This window comes from Lutra lutra, chromosome 7 (assembly GCF_902655055.1).
Source record: "Lutra lutra chromosome 7, mLutLut1.2, whole genome shotgun sequence".
Taxonomy (NCBI): domain Eukaryota; kingdom Metazoa; phylum Chordata; class Mammalia; order Carnivora; family Mustelidae; genus Lutra; species Lutra lutra.
Genome location: NC_062284.1, coordinates 113,702,768 through 113,724,288, shown reverse-complemented (window position 1 = coordinate 113,724,288; position 21,521 = coordinate 113,702,768). Strand labels below are relative to the sequence as shown.

General features: G+C 37.1%; 1 protein-coding gene across 7 annotated transcripts in view; it reads right to left on the bottom strand.

The window, feature by feature from the left end:
* The window catches only part of PALS1 (protein associated with LIN7 1, MAGUK p55 family member), an 84,230-nt gene that overhangs the window by 43,667 nt on the left and 19,042 nt on the right, over positions 1–21,521 (bottom strand). For 4 of the 7 annotated variants that reach the window (XM_047738418.1, XM_047738421.1, XM_047738419.1 and 1 more), the window contains one exon: positions 11,582–12,114. In XM_047738418.1, the coding sequence (XP_047594374.1) occupies positions 11,582–11,948 (367 nt within the window). In that variant the 5' untranslated portion in view covers positions 11,949–12,114. The remainder of the gene's footprint in view (positions 1–11,581; positions 12,115–21,521) is intronic. The other 3 variants (XM_047738424.1, XM_047738422.1, XM_047738423.1) reach the window with 1 other exon arrangement.

Here is a 21,521-nt window from a genome sequence, read left to right as displayed (position 1 = left end):
TTTGCTCTGTGGTAAGCACAGCATATAATTCTCATATTTAGAATATTTTAAGTATAAAATAAGATAGTGTAGTCATAAATCATAGAGAAAAACTAGGAAAAGTAAGGAAGAGTAACTCAAACTAGGAACGACTTAATGAGAGATGCAACTTGAGATCAATGACCTTATTTCAGATCAATTCATAGTTCAGACACTGCTCAGATAGGAAATAGGAAATTTTGTTGTTAGTCCAAAAACGGACAGTGTAAGGAAATGCAGGTTCCAGAGAAAGTTGAAATCTGGCTATTTGTGCATACTGAATTCTAAAGCCACAAAGACCATGGAGCAGTTTAAGATTCAGGAGGAAAAAAAACGAACAACTCCAGGCCAAACTGGAAATGTTTTTCACTCAGTAGGTCAGGGAATAAGATCAGATCTACAGGAACAGGAAAGCTATAATGCATAATAATACAAAAGAGTCCCAAACAGGCTAATGACCTAGTACCTACCTATACAAGTAATGTATTGTGGGAAACCTAAGGACCTTGCCAATGCCAGAAATATAAAAACATTTAACGGGGCTCAACGTTCAAGATCATTAGGTTAACATCAAGACCAATTTAAACATTTAAACATTCTTTCCAACTTTTACATTCTTTTTCACCTCTTTAAGTCCTAGTCACATTTTAGTTGTTTAATTAGTAAAATTTTCCAATGAAATTATCTTTCTTAAGACTTGTCTTTACGGGGGGGTGCCTGGGTGGCTCGGTGGGTTGAGCTGCTGCCTTCAGCTCAGGTCATGGTCTTGGGGTCCTGGGATGGAGCCCTGCATCGGGCTCTCTGCTCTATAGGGAGCCTGCTTCCCCCTCTCTCTCTGCCTGCTGCTCTGCCTGCTTGTGATCTCTCTCTCTCTGTGTCAAATAAATAAAAAAATATTAAAAAAAAAAAAAAAAGAATTGTCTTTAGGGGCACCTGGGTGGCTCAGTGGGTTAAAGCCTCTGCCTTCAGCTCAGGTCATGGTCTCAGGGTCCTTGGATCGAGCCCCACATCGGGCTCTCTGCTCAGCAGGGAGCCTGCTTCCTCCTCTCTTTCTGCCTGCCTCTCTGCCTACTTGTGATCTCTCTCTCTCCCTCTCTCTGTCAAATAAATAAATAGATGTCTTAAAAAAAAAAAAAAGAATTTTCTTTAGACTTATTACATCAATCAATATTATCAGACTGAATTGAGATCACTTGTACTTAAGCTCAGCTTTTAAAATTAAACACTGCCAACCATTTTTGAAAAACTACAAATATATATTTGGCCCAAATTACATTTTAGTCACTCCATTACTAAATAATAATATATAGAATACCATATTATATGCATATGTGGGATTTTATTTAATCCTCATAAAAACCCTGACAAACATTTCCCAATTTAAAAAACAATCTCAAACCCTCCAAACTAGAAACATACATAATTCAGATCAAATCTCTGGAGAAAATTAAGCCATAAACAAAAAATGGCACCTGGATGAAGAATCCACTTCTTCAAACTTTTAAGGCAATGATTTTCTGCCACACCAAGGGAATAAAAGAAGATAAACTCCCTCCTCCGCCCCACCCGGATTCTAGGGCTTGCTTATGTTGTTTATCTGTTTTGGAAAAGCTGTCCCGAGATGTCTTTTGCCCAGTACAGCAGCATGTAATGTACACAGGTCAGTATTCAGAGGAGCTTATTCCTTCTAGCTATCTTACCACATATCTTTAGAAGGAATTTTCTCTAGCTGTTTGTGCATCTTCATACATATAATGCATATAATCCATGTGTTTTAGTCACCCTGCAAATGCTACTTTTATAATTCCATGCAGAAAAGCTGCTCAAAGTACTCTCATCCTTCAGATCCAAAGGTTTTCATTAAAAATGTCTGGTGAACAAGTAGAAAAGATTAAGTCAGCAGACACTCAGTGAATTTTTAAAACTTCATTAAATATATGTAGATTGACTGGAAGATAAGGACTAAACTATATGTAGTTGAAACAAATGAGTATTTAAAGAGAAAATACAAAATACTAAGTGATACAAACCCTCTGATGAAATTAGTGTTTTCTTAAAAGCCTTTTTTAAAAAAGGCTTATCAATTTTAAAGACATTAAAAATGATGCTGCCTCTGTCCAATAAGTTTTAAAATCACATAGAAAGCAACAGATACCTACAGCATTAGTCTTAAAATACTGATCATGATAAATGAAATGAGTTCAGTGTTTACTCAGTTCTTTACTAGAAAATTCTCAATGTATTTCTGACAAAGGGTCTTTTCTTTGATATTAAAGTTGATGTCTAATGAAAAATTACTGTGAGTAACACCAACGCAGGAATTTCTCACTTTGACACACATTCTCATTCACATTTCAAAAAGTTTCATATAAAATTCTTAATTTCAAAGGTCAGAATATTTAGTTGTAGGTTAAAAAACTCTTAGGTCCTATATGGTACATCTTTTTTTTTTTAATTAAGATTTTATTTATTTGAAAGAGAGAGAGAGACAGAGAGAGTGAGCTCAAGTGTGAGGAGGCGCAGAGGGAAAGGGACAAGCAGACTCTGCTGAGTGGGGAGCCTGATGTGGAGATCGAACCCAGAACCCTGAGATCATGACCTGAGCTGAAGTCAGATACTTAACCAACTGAGCCACCCAGGCACCCTTATATTGTACATCTTTAAAAGCACTTTACAAATAATCATTATTCAAGAACAGTTATTTTTGTAGACACTTAAAGAAATGTTCCATTGCCTGATGCAGGTTATATTTGTTCACTTACAACAAACGAAACATTCTGTACAATTCCAGAAGGCATTTTTAAAAATCCAATCAGATACAACCAAATCAGTTCTGTGAAATACACACCCTCTTCTATAATTAACAACGAAGATACACAATAAAGAGAGGACAGAATTCAGAGAATACAGACTCCTTTTCCCACTCCCATAAGCAGAGACACAACAGGGAAAACAAAAGGATAAACAGCGAGATGGACAGAAAAATAGAAAGATATAAGGAGAATAACAGGGCTAGTGAGAAAGAATGACACAGTGCAGAGAGGGAAGTGGACAAAGAAGGGAGTACTGCAGCAGAGACATAACCATAGTAAGGCAGGAGAGAGGGAGGGCAGAAAAGGCGACACAGCAGAGGAGAAGGCAAAGGCAAGTACAGCAAATGTGGCTTTCATGATAAATTCTAGTCTGCTACAGCTTCCCTAAAAGAAAGTTCTTTAGCTCTAGTTTAAATTCTTTGTCCCACAGTTAGATCTATTTCCTCTTACTCAATGCTCAATAGAAATTATTTTAAGTTCCCATCATCTTCTCTAACATTTCTTATAACACTTAAATTATTTATCTAAATGTATCATATTACCTATTATTATATTATCTGTTACATATTACCTAAAAATTATATTTGGCATTGGAATACAATTAATCAGATAAATACAAACATACACATAAATCCACAAATCTACCTCCTGAACCTTCTCCTTTCTCTTTGGCCCTCTCCTGGTAGCCTAAGATACAAGAATGAAGATTTAAATTAGGCAACAGGAAGCAAAAACCAAGAGTTGCTCTATCTAAAATTCTATCTTTAAATACCCAAGATTCTAAACAGTCCTATGGGAGAAATTTTTAGCTTTAAGGTTAAAAAATAAAATTACCCAAAGAAGCTAAGGAATCTCCATCTTGAAAGTTCTTAGGAACTTTCAAAGTAATGGTGATAACCACCTATCCTGGATTAACTTTGCTTCTTTTAACTTATGCTATCATTTACCCCAATGGAGATAGTTCCTAGAGATCTATTCTAGCATAAGAATCTTCTATCTCATTGTTCAAATAATACAATTTCTTTAACCTATCCTCAGAAATTTCTAGGATTCAACTAACTTTATAACTTTTTTCCTGAAACTTTTAAATATTTCTTTTCTCCTAAATTAGACAGTCAAACTGAATATTCAGATGAGGACCTTAGTATTTCTGAGTATGAGGACACTATCAGTTTCCAGTATATCTATCTGCTGAATCAAAATTAGAACATTCATTCAGGAAAGCTTTGCTTAAACAAAGGTAGACTTCTTTTTTCTTTCCAAATTTAAGAACAAAAAATTCAGATCTTTGAATTTTGGTCATCAGTGGGCCAAGTCAAAATGATATTTAAAAAAAAATATCAGAAGCTCGTGAAAAATCCTGAACAGTAATTACTCATTAACAAATTGGGTTACAAATTAAAAACAAATACCAGTTAAGTATATAGGCAAAGACAGTTAAGAGACACAGCACAGAAAAATCTTACCTCTGAAAATGGTAAGACAATGAAAAACTGTAACTAAAGCCCCAAATCTGGGCTGAGAATACCTGGGTCCTAATTATTGCTCCATCACTTTTTAGTTGCATTATATGTCACTGGACAACTCACTACAAGTCTCTGGGCCTTTCTATAAAATGAGTGGGTTTGAGTAGGATAGTATTTCTCAAACTTCTGTTGGCAATTCATTAAAAAGTATATAGGGGCGCCTGGGTGGCTCAATGGGTTAAGCCTCTGCCTTCAGCCCAGGTCATGTTCTCAGGGTCCTGGGATCAAGCCATGCATCAGGCTCTCTGCTCAGCAGGGAGCCTGCTTCCATGCCCCCCCACCCGCCGCCTCTCTGCCTACTTATGATCTCTCTCTCTGTCAAATAAATAAATAGAACCTTTAAAATAAATAAGTAAATAAAAAGTATATATATTTTATTTTAACCCAGCATATACAAACCTATTTGAAATATAAGATTTATAAACACCTATGCGCAATATATTTTAATGTTTTCTATTTTATTCTAGCTCTTAACAAGTTACTGATTGGCAGGATGGCTAAAATTAAAAGACATAAAATACAAGTAGAAGCAAGGATGTACAGAAACTGGAATCTTCACACATTGCTGGTAAGAACACAAAACAGTACAGATATTCTGGAATCCTCAATAACTTAAACACAGAATTACCATATGATCAGCAATTCCATTCCTAGGTATATACCCAAAAGAAATAAAAAATAGGTGTTCAAACAGAAACTTGTATGTGAGTATTCATAACACTATTACAACAAGCCAAAAGCTGGAAACAACCCAAACGTTCCATCAGCAGATGAATGGATAAACAAAATGTGGCATGTCCATAGAACAGAGTATTCAGCCATGGAAAGGAATGAAGTACTAGTCCATGCTATAACACAATGAACCCTGAAAATAATAAGCTACATAAAAATAAGCCAGTCACAAAAGGTCATGTATTGTATGACTGACTTATAGGAAATGTCCCAAATAAATCTATAAACAGAAAGTAGACTAGTGTTGTTAAGGAGAGGAGAGACTAGGGAGTGACTGCTAATGGGTAGTTTCTTTTAATGAAAACAATCCGAAATTATACAGTGGTGATGGTTGCCAATCTTACGAATAAACTAAAAACTCATGAATTACACACCTTTAAAAGAGTTAATTTTATGGTATATGAATATCTTTTTTTTTTTTTAAGATTTATTTATTTTAGAGAGAGAGAGAGAGAGTGTGTGTGTGCAAGTGAGTGGGTTAGGGGCAGAGGGAGAGGGACAAAGGGAGAAAAGCTCAGAGACCAACACAGGGCTCAATCTCATGACCCTGAAATAATGACCTGAGCTGAAACCAAGAGTTGGATGCTTAGCGGCCACCCAGGCCACCATATGAATTATATCTTAATAAATCTGTTACTTAAAAAAAAAAAATGAAAATTTACTGGTTAAGATCCACAAATTAACTTCATGGACTAAAAGGTTAGACGATCTCTGATGGCTTCCAGTTCTTACAAAAGTTCAATTTTAGGGTGCCCGGGTGGCTCAGCTGGTAAAGTATCGCTTGGTTTCTGCTCAGGTTATGACCTCAGGGTTGTGAGATTTGAGGCCATGTTCGGCTCCGCGCTCAGCATGGAATCTGCTTGAGATTCTTTTCCCCTCTGCTCCTCCTCCTGCCCCCCCATATAAATAAATAAAATAAAAAACAAACTAGGGCGCCTGGGTGGCTCAGTGGGTTAAGCCGCTGCCTTCGGCTCAGGTCATGATCTCAGGGTCCTGGGATCGAGTCCCACATTGGGCTCTCTTCTCAGCAAGAAGCCTGCTTCTCTCTATCTCTCTCTCTGCCTGCCTCTCCGTCTACTTGTGATCTCTCTCTGTCAAAAAAAAAAAAAAATCTTAAAAAAACAAACTAAATTTTAGTCAAATGTACAGTGTGCCACATACTTATTTACAATTTTTCACTTGATCCTCAAGAAAATCCAGAAGCTGAGGCTTAGAAAAGTTAAGTAAACTGTCTAAAGTCAATAGCAACTATATGAAAATAAAAAGTATTTAAACTCTACATCTGACTCTAGACATCCCTTTCCAATACTGAAAGATGTCCTGTACTTCTGAACATATCATGATATAATGATGCAAGTCTTTGCAAAAGGGCAAAAGCTAAAATCAATTATTACTTAATAAGTAGAATGAAGTTTTGATGCAATGTGTCAACGACTGGTATAGCGGTTAATTATTTCTCAGTAGAATTATGCACATTTAACAACCAAACATTACATGACTACATATATTATAATTAATTTTCTAATCTTTAATCTAGATTAGCTCTAATTTTAGCAATCTGAACAAATCAGAAAATTTTCAAACAGACCCAACATTTTAAACATTAAATCTAGTACCCATAAGTCTAATTATGCTACTCCCAGGAAAATAAAGTTCCTCAAAGAATGACTAAAAGAGCTTGGAAACATCTATAGCAGCTGAGGAAAAATTTAATAATAATTACTAGCTTTTCAGAAGTAAGCTGAACTCAAGGTTTATTGGCATTGGAATTGTGTTTGTTGACTTTAAATAAACTTTACTGAAAGCCAATCTTTAAAAACGTTTACCACAGTCTAGCAAAATTCTAGTATATCCCATGGTTAGTCAGAAGTCAGTAACAGAAAGAAATCTGGAAGATGTATTTTACTTTGTGACATCAAATACAGGAATACTATTACTGACTTTACCTCTGAATATTCAGAGACATGGCAAAAATATGTAGACACTAATCAAGACTGAAACATGCTATTAATTAATATAATGAAGTATTTTACTCACCCTAGTTTTCTGCCCTTTGGGGTACCTTTTATCTTCACATTAATAGCATCCGGTATGAATTAGAAAGCCCCTAATCACAAATTTCAAGGGTCTCCTTATTAACCACAAAACAGATAGCTCATCACTGGTGTGTATGGGTGGGTGGATATGCCTTTCCTAAGGCCTCTTCATATGTGACAGATGACAATGTTTCCTCCTTTATTCCTTTTAAATATTCTATTCTTAAATATTTACTTGTCTGTAACCCTGGACCAAAACTACTTCTATGTGAATACAAAAACAAAAGCAGTGGCACCTGCAATCAAGAGGCATCTGAAAAATGATTCTACTCTTCTTCATCCTACTCTAACCTGCTTTGTTATTTTCTCAGAATTTCCCTCACAAAGTAGTTTGTTTTGCTTATGAAAGAGAACAAAGACAATGAGATTTTATTTGAAGCAAAGCCAAGTTTTAAGAACTCATGCCAATTTTAAGGAAAGCTTCCCTAATATATCAAAATTATTATAATTTATAATATTAATATCATTTATTTGAAATTAAATTCTCAATCACCAGTTTCTAACTTTTAATAAGATTCTAAAATTTTTAAAAAAGATTTTATTATTTGAGAGAGCACGAGTGGGATGAGGGGCAGAGGGAGAAGCAGATTCCTGCTGAGTAGGGAGCCTGATTCGGGGTTTGATCCCAGGACTCTGGGATCATGACCTGAGCCAAAGGCAGATGCTTAACAGACTGAGCCAACCAGGTGCCCCTTTTAATAAGATTCTGACTGCTTTTAAACAAGCAAGTTCAGTTCATCCTTTCTAAATATTTTCTATCAATTCCATCCCTGCATTTTTATTATTAAACAGTGCGTAGTTTATAAATCCTTTCACTAAAAACAACTACCCATGGTATCCAACCTTCCAAACACGCTTTCAATTCTTAAAATAGTATTTTCTCTACTCACAGATAAATGATGATGTATCATTGGAAACTGATGGTTCTCTTTCAAAGAAAGAAATCCGTTGTTGCATCCTTTCCTCATTTAAAACAAAGGTGGCTGTTTCTGGCTGTGAAAAAGGCTGAGAAGTTGCCTCTGGCATGTGTTTATTAATCAAAATGCTGGCAGGGAGACATAACTTTAAGGGAGTACTTCTGTTGTAGTTTGATGTGTTAGCAAATGGTACAGGGAAAAAATGTTTGGTACAAAGCTATTACGCTTCATTTTAAAATGAAAACTTAAAACTCAGTACATCCAAAAGTGAAGCTTTGACTGGCAATAACTCTGTAACTTTCACTAACTTTTTGTTTCCTAAAATTAACACATTTGTGTTGAGTCTATCAACATTAAATATATTACTTATTTCTCAAAATATTAAGTATCCCCCTATTCAAAAATTAAATTACAGATACCTGTTACATTAAAAAAAAAGACTTATTTGAGAGAGAGAGAACATGAGGGGGGGCAGAGTGAAAGGGAGAGAGAATCTCAAGCAGGCTCTGTGCTGAGCGTGGAACCTGATTCAGAGGGTTGGTGGGGGGTTCGATCTCATGACCCTGAGATCATGACCTGAACAGAAACTGAGAGTCAGACACTTAACCAATTGTGCCACCCAGGTGCCACCTGGGTGGCACCTGGTAATTACAGGGACAGCTACTGATGCCCTGTTGGTACTATATTTTGAACTACTGCCCTGCTGGTAAAACATTTTGAACTACTCTAAAACAAAATACGTAAAATAACCTTAAATTCAAGGTATTGCACAAAGGTATTTTTGAAAACCATAGTGGATTGCAAGCTGAAGAAAATACAGCTGTCCTTTAATCTACACTTGCAGGAAAGTTAGACAAGTAACATATAAACAGAAATCAAAAAAAGCAAAAAAATTTGAGAGAAATGTCTCCAATCTTCTGTGCTTAGGCAAGAAAAAAAGTTTCACTAAGGCAAATCTGGCTTAAGCTGTATTTGTTTCTTTACTGAGGGTACATGAATATTATCTATTAGATGGATTTTTCTGCCTGATCTAAATAAAGCAAATGGACAAATACATTAATCTGAAGGAAATTTAAACAAAAACCAATAAAAAGGAAAAATCAGTCTAGGCTTTGTACATTACAATGTACTCATTCTCCAAGTCAGAGAATATTTACAACAATATTTGAATAAAAAACAATGGAGGGACGCCTGGGTGGCTTAGCTGTTTAAGCATCTGCCTTCAGCTCAAGTCACGATCCCAGGGTCCTGGGATCCAGGCCTGTGTCGGGCTCCCTGCTCAGTGCTGAGCCTGTTTCACTGCCTTCCTCTGCCCCTCCCGCCCTGCTCATGTTCCCTATCTCAAATAAATAAAAACAAAAACAAAAACAACAGAGTGGTGGGAGATGAGGGCCAGTAAGAGGTAATCAGGAATTAAATATTTTTACTCTAACAAAACTCTTTGGAAAATAGAGCATAAAATCCTTTCAGGTAAATATATTTTGAAAATATGTATTTTTTCTGTTTTCACTATAATTATCTTTTTAAAGGAGAGAGAAGTTTATTGAATACACTGCAAGATAGTGGTGGGTAGGACAACAAGGGAGATGCTCTCTCCCTGTTTTCACTATAGTTATAATACCTGAAGGCATTTACCAGACTTCACTATCACTGAACACATCTGATTTAAAATACAGAGAAGCATAAACATTACTTTCTCTCACGAAACATGGTTCCTTAATATATTTTAATGAAGATGATGATGGGATACAGTAGAAACTGCTTCAGACTTAGAACAAAGAGACTTTGGGAGGAACAAATCTAGTATATATGGTATTTTGGGAAAACTACAAAAAAGTGTTCCATTCCTAGTAGCAAGAGCTCTGATCCAGTGAGTGAAGAGCACGGTGGACATCATTCTTAAACTCTCTGAAGTACATCAACTGCATATCTATATCAAGCAAATTCAAACTTGGCCCTACCACTTAGCTTGAAATCTTAAACACTGAGTTAACTCAATTTCAATTTATTTCCAAAATGGAGATCATAGAGTCCTGTTAAATAGAATTACTGTAGGGGCGCCTGGGTGGCTCAGTGGGTTAAGCTTAGGTCATGATCCCAGGGTCCTGGGATCAAGCCCCGCATTGGGCTCTCTGCTCGGCGGGGGCCCTGCTTCCCCCTCTCTCTCTGCCTGCCTCTCTGCTACTTGTGATCTCTCTGTCAAATAAATAAATAAAATCTTTAAAAAAAAATAGAATTACTGTTGATATCACACAGGATGGTATGAGTACAGAGCTCAATAGACACTTAAATGAATGGCAAAACAACAATGAAAAGTCTCTCTTTCCACAGAAAAGTGGAAGTAGCTCTATTTTCACATCTATAAATAATAAATGCGAAATAGAATACTTAACTTTGGTTAGCCTGTTTTTTTTTTTTAAGATTTTATTTATTTATTTGACAGACAGAGATCACAAGTAGGCAGAGAGGCAGGCAGAGAGAGAGGAGGAAACAGGCTCCCCACTGAGCAGAGAGCCTGATGCAGGGCTTGATCTCAGGACCCTGGGATCATGACCTGAGCCGAAGGCAGAGGCTTTAACTCACTGAGCCACCCAGGGACCCCCGGTTAGCCTGGTTTTAAGAGACACAAATTAACATATATCCCTAACACCAGTTCACTGATCAATTTTGTGTGTGTGTGTGTGTGTGTGTGTGTGAGTGTGTATACACACATGTGTGCATTTATGCGTAGGAAGGGAAGACAGTAAGTTCAATGATAAAATATTCTAAGTCTGGAAACATATATTTGAATCTCCATTGCAGATTCATAATGCATATTAGCACTCTAAAGGGTCTGAAGTCCTGTAATAAGAGGTTTAACTTATTTAACCCATTGTTCTCAAAATTTATTTGGTCACAGATTTATTTTTGTTTATATCTACTAATAACTCATGGCACTAGTTTTTTTTTGTCCTACAGAATGGAATTTGGAAGTTTTGAGCCGTGTTTTATGTATATGATGCCATAGGAACAGCTCCACTTCTTCTTATTGGCAGTCATTAATTAAAGAAAACCAAATAGATTATAAGCTACAGATAGTAATTTCATTACAATTTTACAAACTTCAAGGCAATCAGAAATTCAAAATCTGAAACTGCTTTTCAGTAATTTTGATATAAAAGTTTGAGTTTGAAATAAAAGGTGAATTTCAAGGCTATGTTAGCCCACATGTAGAAATTATTAATTCAAAGATTATATCTAAAATCCATGTTGCAGTGAATGAACATTTTAGCCACACTCTTTAGCTCTATGTGATTAAAAGTAAACAATGATGATGATTGGTTATATGGCCTTTGCAAGAAAAGAACTTATCTTGGTCTGAATTCAAACTGCTACTACTTAACATTCTATTATACTCTTCTTCCTTCCTGTACATGTTCATGTTAAGGCAAGAGAAACGAAAGTAAAGCATTTTCTATTTTACTGCTGTACTTACTTACCTAATATTTTCACAGCATAATGAGGACTTTCTAAGACAATTCCTTCCTCTGTGTCAAATATAGGGTTATCTATTCCAGTCTTTGGAGGAATCTGGGCTAGTTTCTTAAGTCTCATGGAAGAATTAAGGTCAAGTTCTTGTTTTTTCCCTTCTTCTTCTCGCCTGCGCCTCATGTCTTCCTGTTGCTGCCGAATGCGCTCCAGCTGTGCACTTCGACGCACTGGCATCATCCTGGCGCCCAAATCTCCGGGGCAGTCAACAGCCATCTCTCGATGCTTCTGAGGTTCCTCTGGTGATGCAAGATCAACATTTTTTACTTCGCTGTCTGATTCCTCAGTAACATGCCCATTCATATGGGATGTTGTCATGGTTATCTACAAAAACCTGTACCACTTTTTATAAATCAATTTCTCCCATAAAGCCAATCTCTTGATTCTGTAGTATAAAATCCATGTTACTTCAAAAAAAAAACAAAAAAACAAAAAACTTCTCACATCACATAATAATGCTACGAAATGTATCCATGAAGGGAATCTAAGGGGAAAGATGGGGAAAAAAAGTATAAGAATTAAAATATAATAGTAGATTTTACATAGCCCGCTTCCAATCTATACACAATATAATATCTTGTAAGTGTACAACATTATTTGGCTATATAGATTAAGTACTTTCATTTTATAGATAATGTTGAGAAAATCAAGGTATTAAAAAAAAACAACAACCCTCCCAAGAATTTGAAGCATACTGTTTAATTCTACAGCTGAGAAAAACTATGTATTGGAAAGTTTAACCAAGTGGGAAGTAAGGAAGTTTTAGGTACTTGTCTGGTAGAGAATAGGTTCCTTAAGGTATAAAGATGAATAGTTGTCTCAACACAGTACTTTATAATCAATACAGGAGATTGAAATAACTTCCTAGTTAACTGCTAAAGAAATCTCAGTTGAGATTAAGGCAGCATTGTCAGGGACAATTCACTTTTAGGAGTTTATGAGAAGCAGGAGATACCTAATGAAAAAGAAACTTTAATTAGCAGCAAAGGCATCTATAGGATAAAATCACATTAAGTGAGGAAGACTACGTGGGTTTTCAGTCCTTATAACCAGTCACAAAAATAAAAGAATTAGGAATTAATTCTTTATGAGGATTCATTTCGAGAAAATGGTAGTATCTGTTACTACTCAAAAAATGTTGAAAATCACAGCAAATAAGAATATACTGGATTTAAAGACCAGAAACTGAATTTTAATTCTGCCGCTGCCACTTGTTCTGGTTTTATGGTTTAAGCCTAGTCAGTTTCTCTCTCTGAACCTCAGATTTCTTTGGAAAACTTATTCATAGGCTTGTTCCGAGTTTTAAGTGGGATATACCGTATGCAAGTTTTAAAACTAAAAAATACGTACATGCATATTAATTCTTAGCATTGATTCTATTTTAAAAATCCATTATTAACTTGATTCTCCTATTTTAAAAATCCTTCAACATATTTCATTATTTCTTAAAAGATTTATTTTAGAGAGAAAGCATGCACAAGCAGGGGCAGGGGCAGAGGGAAAGAGAGAAAAACAGACTCCAGGCTGACTGCACAGCCCCACTCAGGGCCAATCCCACAACCCCAAGACCACGACCCAGGCAGAAATCAAGAGTCGGATGCCCAACGGACTGAGCCACCCAGGCTCCCCACTTGAACATATTTTAGACAAGAAAAATATTTTACTGGATGACAACAGCTTTTCATCAAGCCATTTCTTAGGTATAAGTAGGCAGATTGTTTATACATGTGTAAACCCACACATTAAATCCAATTAGTCTTCTCTGTTCAAGACTTTAAAAATATTTACAATAATAAACCTACTACACCTCCTTAAGTTTAGCATCACTTCAGTAAACAGGTTGGCTAGAGCATATGCCAACTCAGCAAAAGCTTAATTTTCAGACAATATTCCTAAATGCCAGCCAATCTTCTCTCCAACATCTTGTCACAGACTTCTGTAACCCCACTTAGACTGAGAGGAAAACCACTAGACCAGCAGGCAGGAAAATTGGTACAAGGTACATAAGCCACTAGGCATTACATTCTCACAAGAATTTTGGTAGACTTTTCTGTCTTGTGTCCAAATTTTAACCTCTCTATTCATAACTATGTGATCTACATACAGATAATTTATTTGTAATTGGACTGCCTTCTTTTTTTTTTTTCTTTTATAAACATATATTTTTATCCCCAGGGGTACAGGCCTGCGAATCGCCAGGTTTACACACTTCACAGCACTCATCATAGCACATACCCTCCCCAATATCCATAACCCCACCCCCCCTCTCCCAACCCCCCTCCCCCCATCAACCCTCAGTTTGTTTTGTGAGATTAAGAGTCACTTATGGTTTCTCTCCCTCCCAATCCCATCTTGTTTCATTTATTCTTCTCCTACCCCCTCAACCCCCCATGTTGCATCTCCTCTCCCTCATATCAGGGAGATCATATGATAGTTGTCTTTCTCCGATTGACTTATTTCGCTAAGCATGATACCCTCTAGTTCCATCCACGTCGTCGCAAATGGCAAGATCTCATTTCTTGTGATGGCTGCATAGTATTCCATTGTGTATATATACCACATCTTTATCCATTCGTCTGTTGATGGACATCTAGGTTCTTTCCATACTTTGGCTATTGTAGACATTGCTGCTATAAACATTCGGGTGCACGTGCCCCTTCGGATCACTACGTTTGTATCTTTAGGGTAAATACCCAGCAGTGCAATTGCAGGGTCATAGGGTAGTTCTATTTTCAACATTTTGAGGAACCTCCATGCTGTTTTCCAGAGTGGTTGCACCAGCTTGCATTCCCACCAACAGTGTAGGAGGGTTCCCCTCTCTCCGCATCCTCGCCAGCATCTGTCATTTCCTGACTTGTTCATTTTAGCCATTCTGACTGGTGTGAGGTGATATCTCATTGTGGTTTTGATTTGTATTTCCCTGATGCTGAGTGATATGGAGCACTTTTTCATGTGTCTGTTGGCCATCTGGATGTCTTCTTTGCAGAAATGTCTGTTCATGTCCTCTGCCCATTTCTTGATTGGATTATTTGTTCTTTGGGTGTTGAGTTTGCTAAGTTCTTTATAGATTTTGGACACTAGCCCTTTATCTGATATGTCATTTGCAAATATCTTCTCCCATTCTGTCAGTTGTCTTTTGGTTTTGTTCACTGTTTCCTTTGCTGTGCAAAAGCTTTTGATCTTGATAAAATCCCAATAGTTCATTTTTGCCCTTGCTTCCCTTGCCTTTGGTGATGTTCCTAGGAAGATGTTGCTGCGGCTGAGGTCGAAGAGGTTGCTGCCTGTGCTCTCCTCAAGGATTTTGATGGATTCCTTTCTCACACTGAGGTCCTTCATCCATTTTGAGTCTATTTTCGTGTGTGGTGTAAGGAAATGATCCAATTTCATTTTTCTGCATGTGGCTGTCCAATTTTCCCAACACCATTTATTGTCTTTTTTCCATTGGACATTCTTTCCTGCTTTGTCGAAGATGAATTGACCATAGAGTTGAGGGTCTATTTCTGGGCTCTCTATTCTGTTCCATTGATCTATGTGTCTGTTTTTGTGCCAGTACCATGCTGTCTTGATGATGACAGCTTTGTAATAGAGCTTGAAGTCCGGAATTGTGATGCCACCAACTTTGGCTTTCTTTTTCAATATTCCTTTGGCTATTCGAGGTCTTTTCTGGTTCCATATAAATTTTAGGATTATTTGTTCCATTTCTTTGAAAAAAATGGATGGTACTTTGATAGGAATTGCATTAAATGTGTAGATTGCTTTAGGTAGCATAGACATTTTCACAATATTTATTCTTCCAATCCAGGAGCATGGAACATTTTTCCATTTCTTTGTGTCTTCCTCAATTTCTTTCATGAGTATAGTTTTCTGTGTATAGATTCTTAGTCTCTTTGGTTAGGTTTATTCCTAGGTATCTTATAGTTTTGGGTGCAATTGTAAATGGGATGGACTCCTTAATTTCTCTTTCTTCTGTCTTGTTGTTGGTGTAGAGAAATGCAACTGATTTCTGTGCATTGATTTTATATCCTGACACTTTACTGAATTCCTGAACCAGTTCTAGCAGTTTTGGAGTGGAGTCTTTTGGGTTTTCCACATATAGTATCATATCATCTGCAAAGAGTGATAGTTTGACTTCTTCTTTGCCAATTTGGATGCCTTTAATTTCCTTTTGTTGTCTGATTGCTGAGGCTAGGACTTCTAGTACAATGTTGAATAGCAGTGGTGATAATGGACATCCCTGCTGTGTTCCTGACCTTAGCGGAAAAGCTTTCAGTTTTTCTCCAGTGAGAATGATATTTGCGGTGGGTTTTTCATAGATGGCTTTGATAATATTGAGGTATGTGCCGTCTATCCCTACCCTTTGAAGAGTTTTGATCAGGAAGGGATGCTGTACTTTGTCAAATGCTTTTTCAGCATCTATGGAGAGTATCATATGGTTCTTGTTCTTTCTTTTATTAATGTGTTGTATCACATTGATTGATTTGCGGATGTTGAACCAACCTTGCAGCCCTGGAATAAATCCCACTTGGTCGTGGTGAATAATCCTTTTAATGTACTGTTGAATCCTTTTGGCTAGTATTTTGGCGAGAATTTTTGCATCTGTGTTCATCAAGGATATTGGTCTGTAGTTCTCTTTTTTGATGGGATCCTTGTCTGGTTTTGGGATCAAGGTGATGCTGGCCTCATAAAATGAGTTTGGAAGTTTTCCTTCCATTTCTATTTTTTGGAACAGTTTCAGGAGAATAGGAATTAGTTCTTCTTTAAATGTTTGGTAGAGGGGCACCTGGGTGGCTCAGTGGGTTAAGCCTCTGCCTTCAGCTCAGGTCACGATCTCAGGGTTCTGGGATCGAGCCCCGCATCGGGCTCTCTGCTCGGCGGGAAGCCTGCTTCTCCCTCTCTCTCTCTCTCTTCCTGCCTTTCTGCCTACTTGTGATCTCTCTCTCTCTGTCAAATAAATAAAATCTTAAAAAAAAAAAAAAATGTTTGGTAGAATTCCCCCGGGAAGCCATCTGGCCCTGGGCTTTTGTTTGTTTGGAGATTTTTGATGACTGTTTCAATCTCCTTACTGGTTATGGGTCTGTTCAGGCTTTCTATTTCTTCCTGGTTCAGTTGTGGTAGTTTATATGTCTCTAGGAATGCATCCATTTCTTCCAGATTGTCAAATTTGTTGGCGTAGAGTTGCTCATAGTATGTTCTTATAATTGTCTGTATTTCCTTGGTGTTCGTTGTGATCTCTCCTCTTTCATTCATGATTTTATTTATTTGGGTCCTTTCTCTTTTTGATAAGTCTGGCCAGGGGTTTATCAATCTTATTAATTCTTTCAAAGAACCAGCTCCTAGTTTCGTTGATTTGTTCTATTTTTTTTTTTTTTATTTCTATTTCATTGATTTCTGCTCTGATCTTTATGATTTCTCTTCTCCTGCTGGGTTTAGGGTTTCTTTCTTGTTGTTTCTCCAGCTCCTTTAGGTGTAGGGTTAGGTTGTGTACCTGAGACCTTTCTTGTTTCTTGAGAAAGGCTTGTACTGCTATATATTTTCCTCTCAGGACTGCCTTTGTTGTGTCCCACAGATTCTGAACCGTTGTGTTTTCATTATTATTTGTTTCCATGAATTTTTTCAATTCTTCTTTAATTTCCTGGTTGACCAATTCATTCGTTAGAAGGATGCTGTTTAGTCTCCATGTATTTGGGTTCTTTCCAAATTTCCTCTTGTGATTGAGTTCTAGCTTTAGAGCACTGTGGTCTGAAAATATGCAGGGAATGATCCCAATCTTTTGATACCGGTTGAGACTTGATTTAGGACCAAGAATGTGATCTATTCTGGAGAATATTCCATGTGCACTAGAGAAGAATGTGTATTCTGTTGCTTTGGGATGAAATGTTCTGAATATATCTGTGATGTCCATCTGGTCCAGTGTGTCATTTAAGGCCTTGATTTCCTTGTTGATCTTTTGCTTGGATGATCTGTCCATTTCAGTGAGGGGAGTGTTAAAATCCCCTACTATGATTGTATTATTGTTGATGTGTTTCTTTGATTTTGTTATTAATTGGTTTATATAGTTGGCTGCTCCCACGTTAGGGGCATAGATATTTAAAATTGTTAGATCTTCTTGTTGGACAGTTCCTTTCAGTGTGATATAGTGTCCTTCCTCATCTCTTACTATAGTCTTTGGCTTAAAATCTAATTGATCTGATATAAGGATTGCCACTCCTGCTTTCTTCTGATGTCCATTAGCATGGTAAATTCTTTTCCACCCCCTCACTTTAAACCTGGAGGTGTCTTCAGGTTTAAGATGAGTTTCTTGTAGGCAACATATAGATGGGTTTTGTTTTTTTATCCATTCTGATACCCTGTGTCTTTTGATTGGGGCATTTAGCCCATTAACATTCAGGGTAAGTATTGAGAGATATGAATTTAGTGCCATTGTATTGCCTGTAAGGTGACTGTTATTGTATATTGTCTCTGTTTCTTTCTGATCTACTACTTTTAGGGTCTCTCTTTGCTTAGAGGACCCCTTTCAATATTTCCTGTAGAGCTGGTTTGGTATTTGCAAATTCTTTCAGTTTTTGTTTGTCCTGGAAGCTTTTAATCTCTCCGTCTATTTTCAATGATAGCCTAGCTGGATATAGTATTCTTGGCTGCATGTTTTTCTCATTTAGTACTCTGAATATATCATGCCAGCTCTTTCTGGCCTGCCAGGTCTCTGTGGATAAGTCTGCTGCCAATCTAATATTTTTACCATTGTACGTTACAGACTTCTTCTCCCGGGCTGCTTTCAGGATCTTTTCTTTGTCACTAAGACTTGTAAATTTTACTATTAGGTGACGGGGTGTGGACCTATTCTTATTGATTTTGAGGGGGGTTCTCTGAACCTCCTGGATTTTGATGCTTGTTCCCTTTGCCATATTGGGGAAATTCTCTCCAAGAATTCTCTCCAACATACCTTCTGCTCCCCTCTCTGTTTCCTCTTCTTCTGGAATCCCAATTATTCTAATGTTGTTTCGTCTTATGGTGTCACTTATCTCTTGAATTCTCCCCTCGTGGTCCAGTAGCTGTTTGTCCCTCTTTTGCTCAGCTTCTTTATTCTCTGTCATTTGGTCTTCTATATCACTAATTCTTTCTTCTGCCTCATTTATCCTAGCAGTGAGAGCCTACATTTTTGATTGCACCTCATTAATAGCTTTTTTGATTTCAACTTGGTTAGATTTTAGTTCTTTTCTTTCTCCAGAAAGGGCTTTTATATCTCCCGAGAGGGTTGCTTTAATATCTTCCATGCCTTTTTCAAGCCCGGCTAGAACCTTGAGAATCGTCATTCTGAACTCTATATCAGACATATTACCAATGTCTGTATTGATTAGGTCCCTAGCCTTTGGTACTGCTTCTTGTTCTTTTTTTTGTTGTGAATTTTTCCACCTTGTCATTTTGTCCAGATAAGAGTATATGAAGGAGCAAGTAAAATACTAAAAGGGTGGCAACAACCCCAGGAAAATATGCTTTAGCCAAATCAGAAGAGATCCCAAATCGTGAGGGGGGAGTATGGGGATAAAAAGGGGTTCAGAAAGAAAAAAAAAAAAAAAGAAACTATTAAAAAAAGAAAGCCGATAAAAAATATAAAAAGTAAAAAATATATATATATATTAGATAAACTATTTAAAAAACGTTAAAAAAGAAAACGGTAAAAGTTAAAAAAATTTAGCAGAAGAAGAGAAAAAAAAATTGAAAAAGAAAAAAAAAATTAAATTAACTGCAAGGCTAAAGAATCATGGGGAGAAAGGCATGAGTTCCGTGCTTTGCTTTCTTCTCTCTGGAATTCTGCCGCTCTCCTTGGTATTGAAAGTGCACTCCTTGGTAGGTGAACTTGGTCCTGGCTGGGTTTCTAGTTGACATTCTGGGGGAGGGGCCTGTTGTAGTGATTCTCAAGCGTCTTTGCCCCAGGCGGGGTTGTACCGCCCTTACCCGGGGCCAGGATGAGTAATCCGCTGGGGTTTGCTGGGTTTGCTTTCGGGAGCTTTTGTTCCCTGAGCGCTTTCTGTAGAGTTCTTTTAGATAGTGGTTGATTTTCTGTTTCTAGAATTGCTGTTCTTCTTCTCTTCAATCTCCCGTTGGATTTGTAGGTGTTTGCAATCTTTAGATAAGCTATTTAGCTGATCTCCCGCTACGTGAAGTAGTCTCAGCCTGCTACTTCTCCGCCATCTTGACTCCTCCTCAGACTGCCTTCTTTTTCAGTAAAATGAGAACTATTAGAATTAAATTAGGCTGTTCTTAAGTTTTATATATTGATTACGTTATGCCAATTCAGCTTATTTAATGTTCTCATTATAAGTAAGCAGAAATGTATGTGAGAGTTACTGTAATCCTATACTTAATTTTGATTTTAAAAATTATTTCCAGGGGACGTCTGGGTGGCTCAGTTGGTTAAGCAGCTGCCTTCGGCTCAGGTCATGATCCCAGCGTCCTGGGATCGAGTCCCACAACAGGCTCCTTGCTCAGCGGGGAGCCTGCTTCTCCCTCTGCCTCTGCCTGCCATTCTGTCTGCCTGTGCTTGCTCTCTCTCTCTCTCTCTCTGACAAATAAATAAAATCTTAAAAATCTTAAAAAAAAAACATTATTTCCAGAAAATTATAGCTCTCAACTTTTCCCAATTATAATATTTACTGGGGATTAAAAATCATTTAATAATGGATAATGCAATTCCTACCTATAATCTGAAATTAAAACTCTCAGCTTCAAAACTGTAAGGCTCTGTCCACAGTCACCATAATAAATCATGGAGGGGAGGAATTAGAGGCTGGGCTTGGTGATCTGGGTCAGAGTTTTCATGCTTCTCTTTCTGGACCTAGTCTTTTACTCTCAGAAAAATTTCTGTAACCTGGTATTAATCTGCTTAAAATTCCATTTTGGTCATTGCCCTTGAAGTGTTCACAGTCTACTGGGAGAGACAGCAAAGAAAATGAATGATTATTCTTCCCCAGCTGGTTTCTTCTCGTTAGATTCTCAATTAATTAAAGACAAGAGTCTAGACTTATTTTTATGCCTCTCAGTGCTCAACACAATACATATCATATAGAGAATGCCCAGTGAATATCTGTTGAACTAAAAATGTCAGAAATTCACAGACCATATAGACTCTGAAACTTAGTATGTGGTAAGAAGTCAGAGCAAACACTCAAAATATAAGGATACATTTCTTTGAACAATATTTCAAAGAACTAAAAATTAGCCAGATAGAAGAGTCTGTTCCAGTCAGAGGGAATCACATGACCAATAAGAATGAAGAGTATGAAAATATGGCACTTTCAGAAAACAGAATAGAATGCAATAAAGCTGGATGGGACAATGTGAGCATACCATATATGAATAATGAAAAAACTGGAAAGGCAAGCAGGGAGGCAGACTGACAGAGTTGAAGAGCTAAGGACCTAGACCTATTTGTTGAAAAAACATATAGGTTACAGAATTACTAGAACTTGGTGTCTGCCTTTCATACAGCAAAAAGAGGAGAGCTGAGAAAGGAAGAAAAGGAGGAAGTAGTAGTAGTAGCAGAAGGAGCAGCACTTACAACTTTAACATTTACTGAGCACTCACGTGCTGGAGAATATTGCCAACACTTCACACAGTATTCATGCATTTAATCCTCATTATTACTCTAAAAGTAGTTCCAAATATGCCTGTTTTGTAGACGAGGAATGGGGGCTGAAGTAGGTCTTGAAGACAGAACAGAGAAATAAGAGACCATATAAAGAAAAGGCAGGAAGAAGTACAATGGGAAACGTACAAATGACGCTAGATGAACTAAGGCAGTCAGCTTGTCCCAGAGAATAGTAGCTAGAAAGTCTGACTGGGTCCAACTTATAAAAGGTCTTAAACATAAGTCCCTAATTCTCAAGACACCAA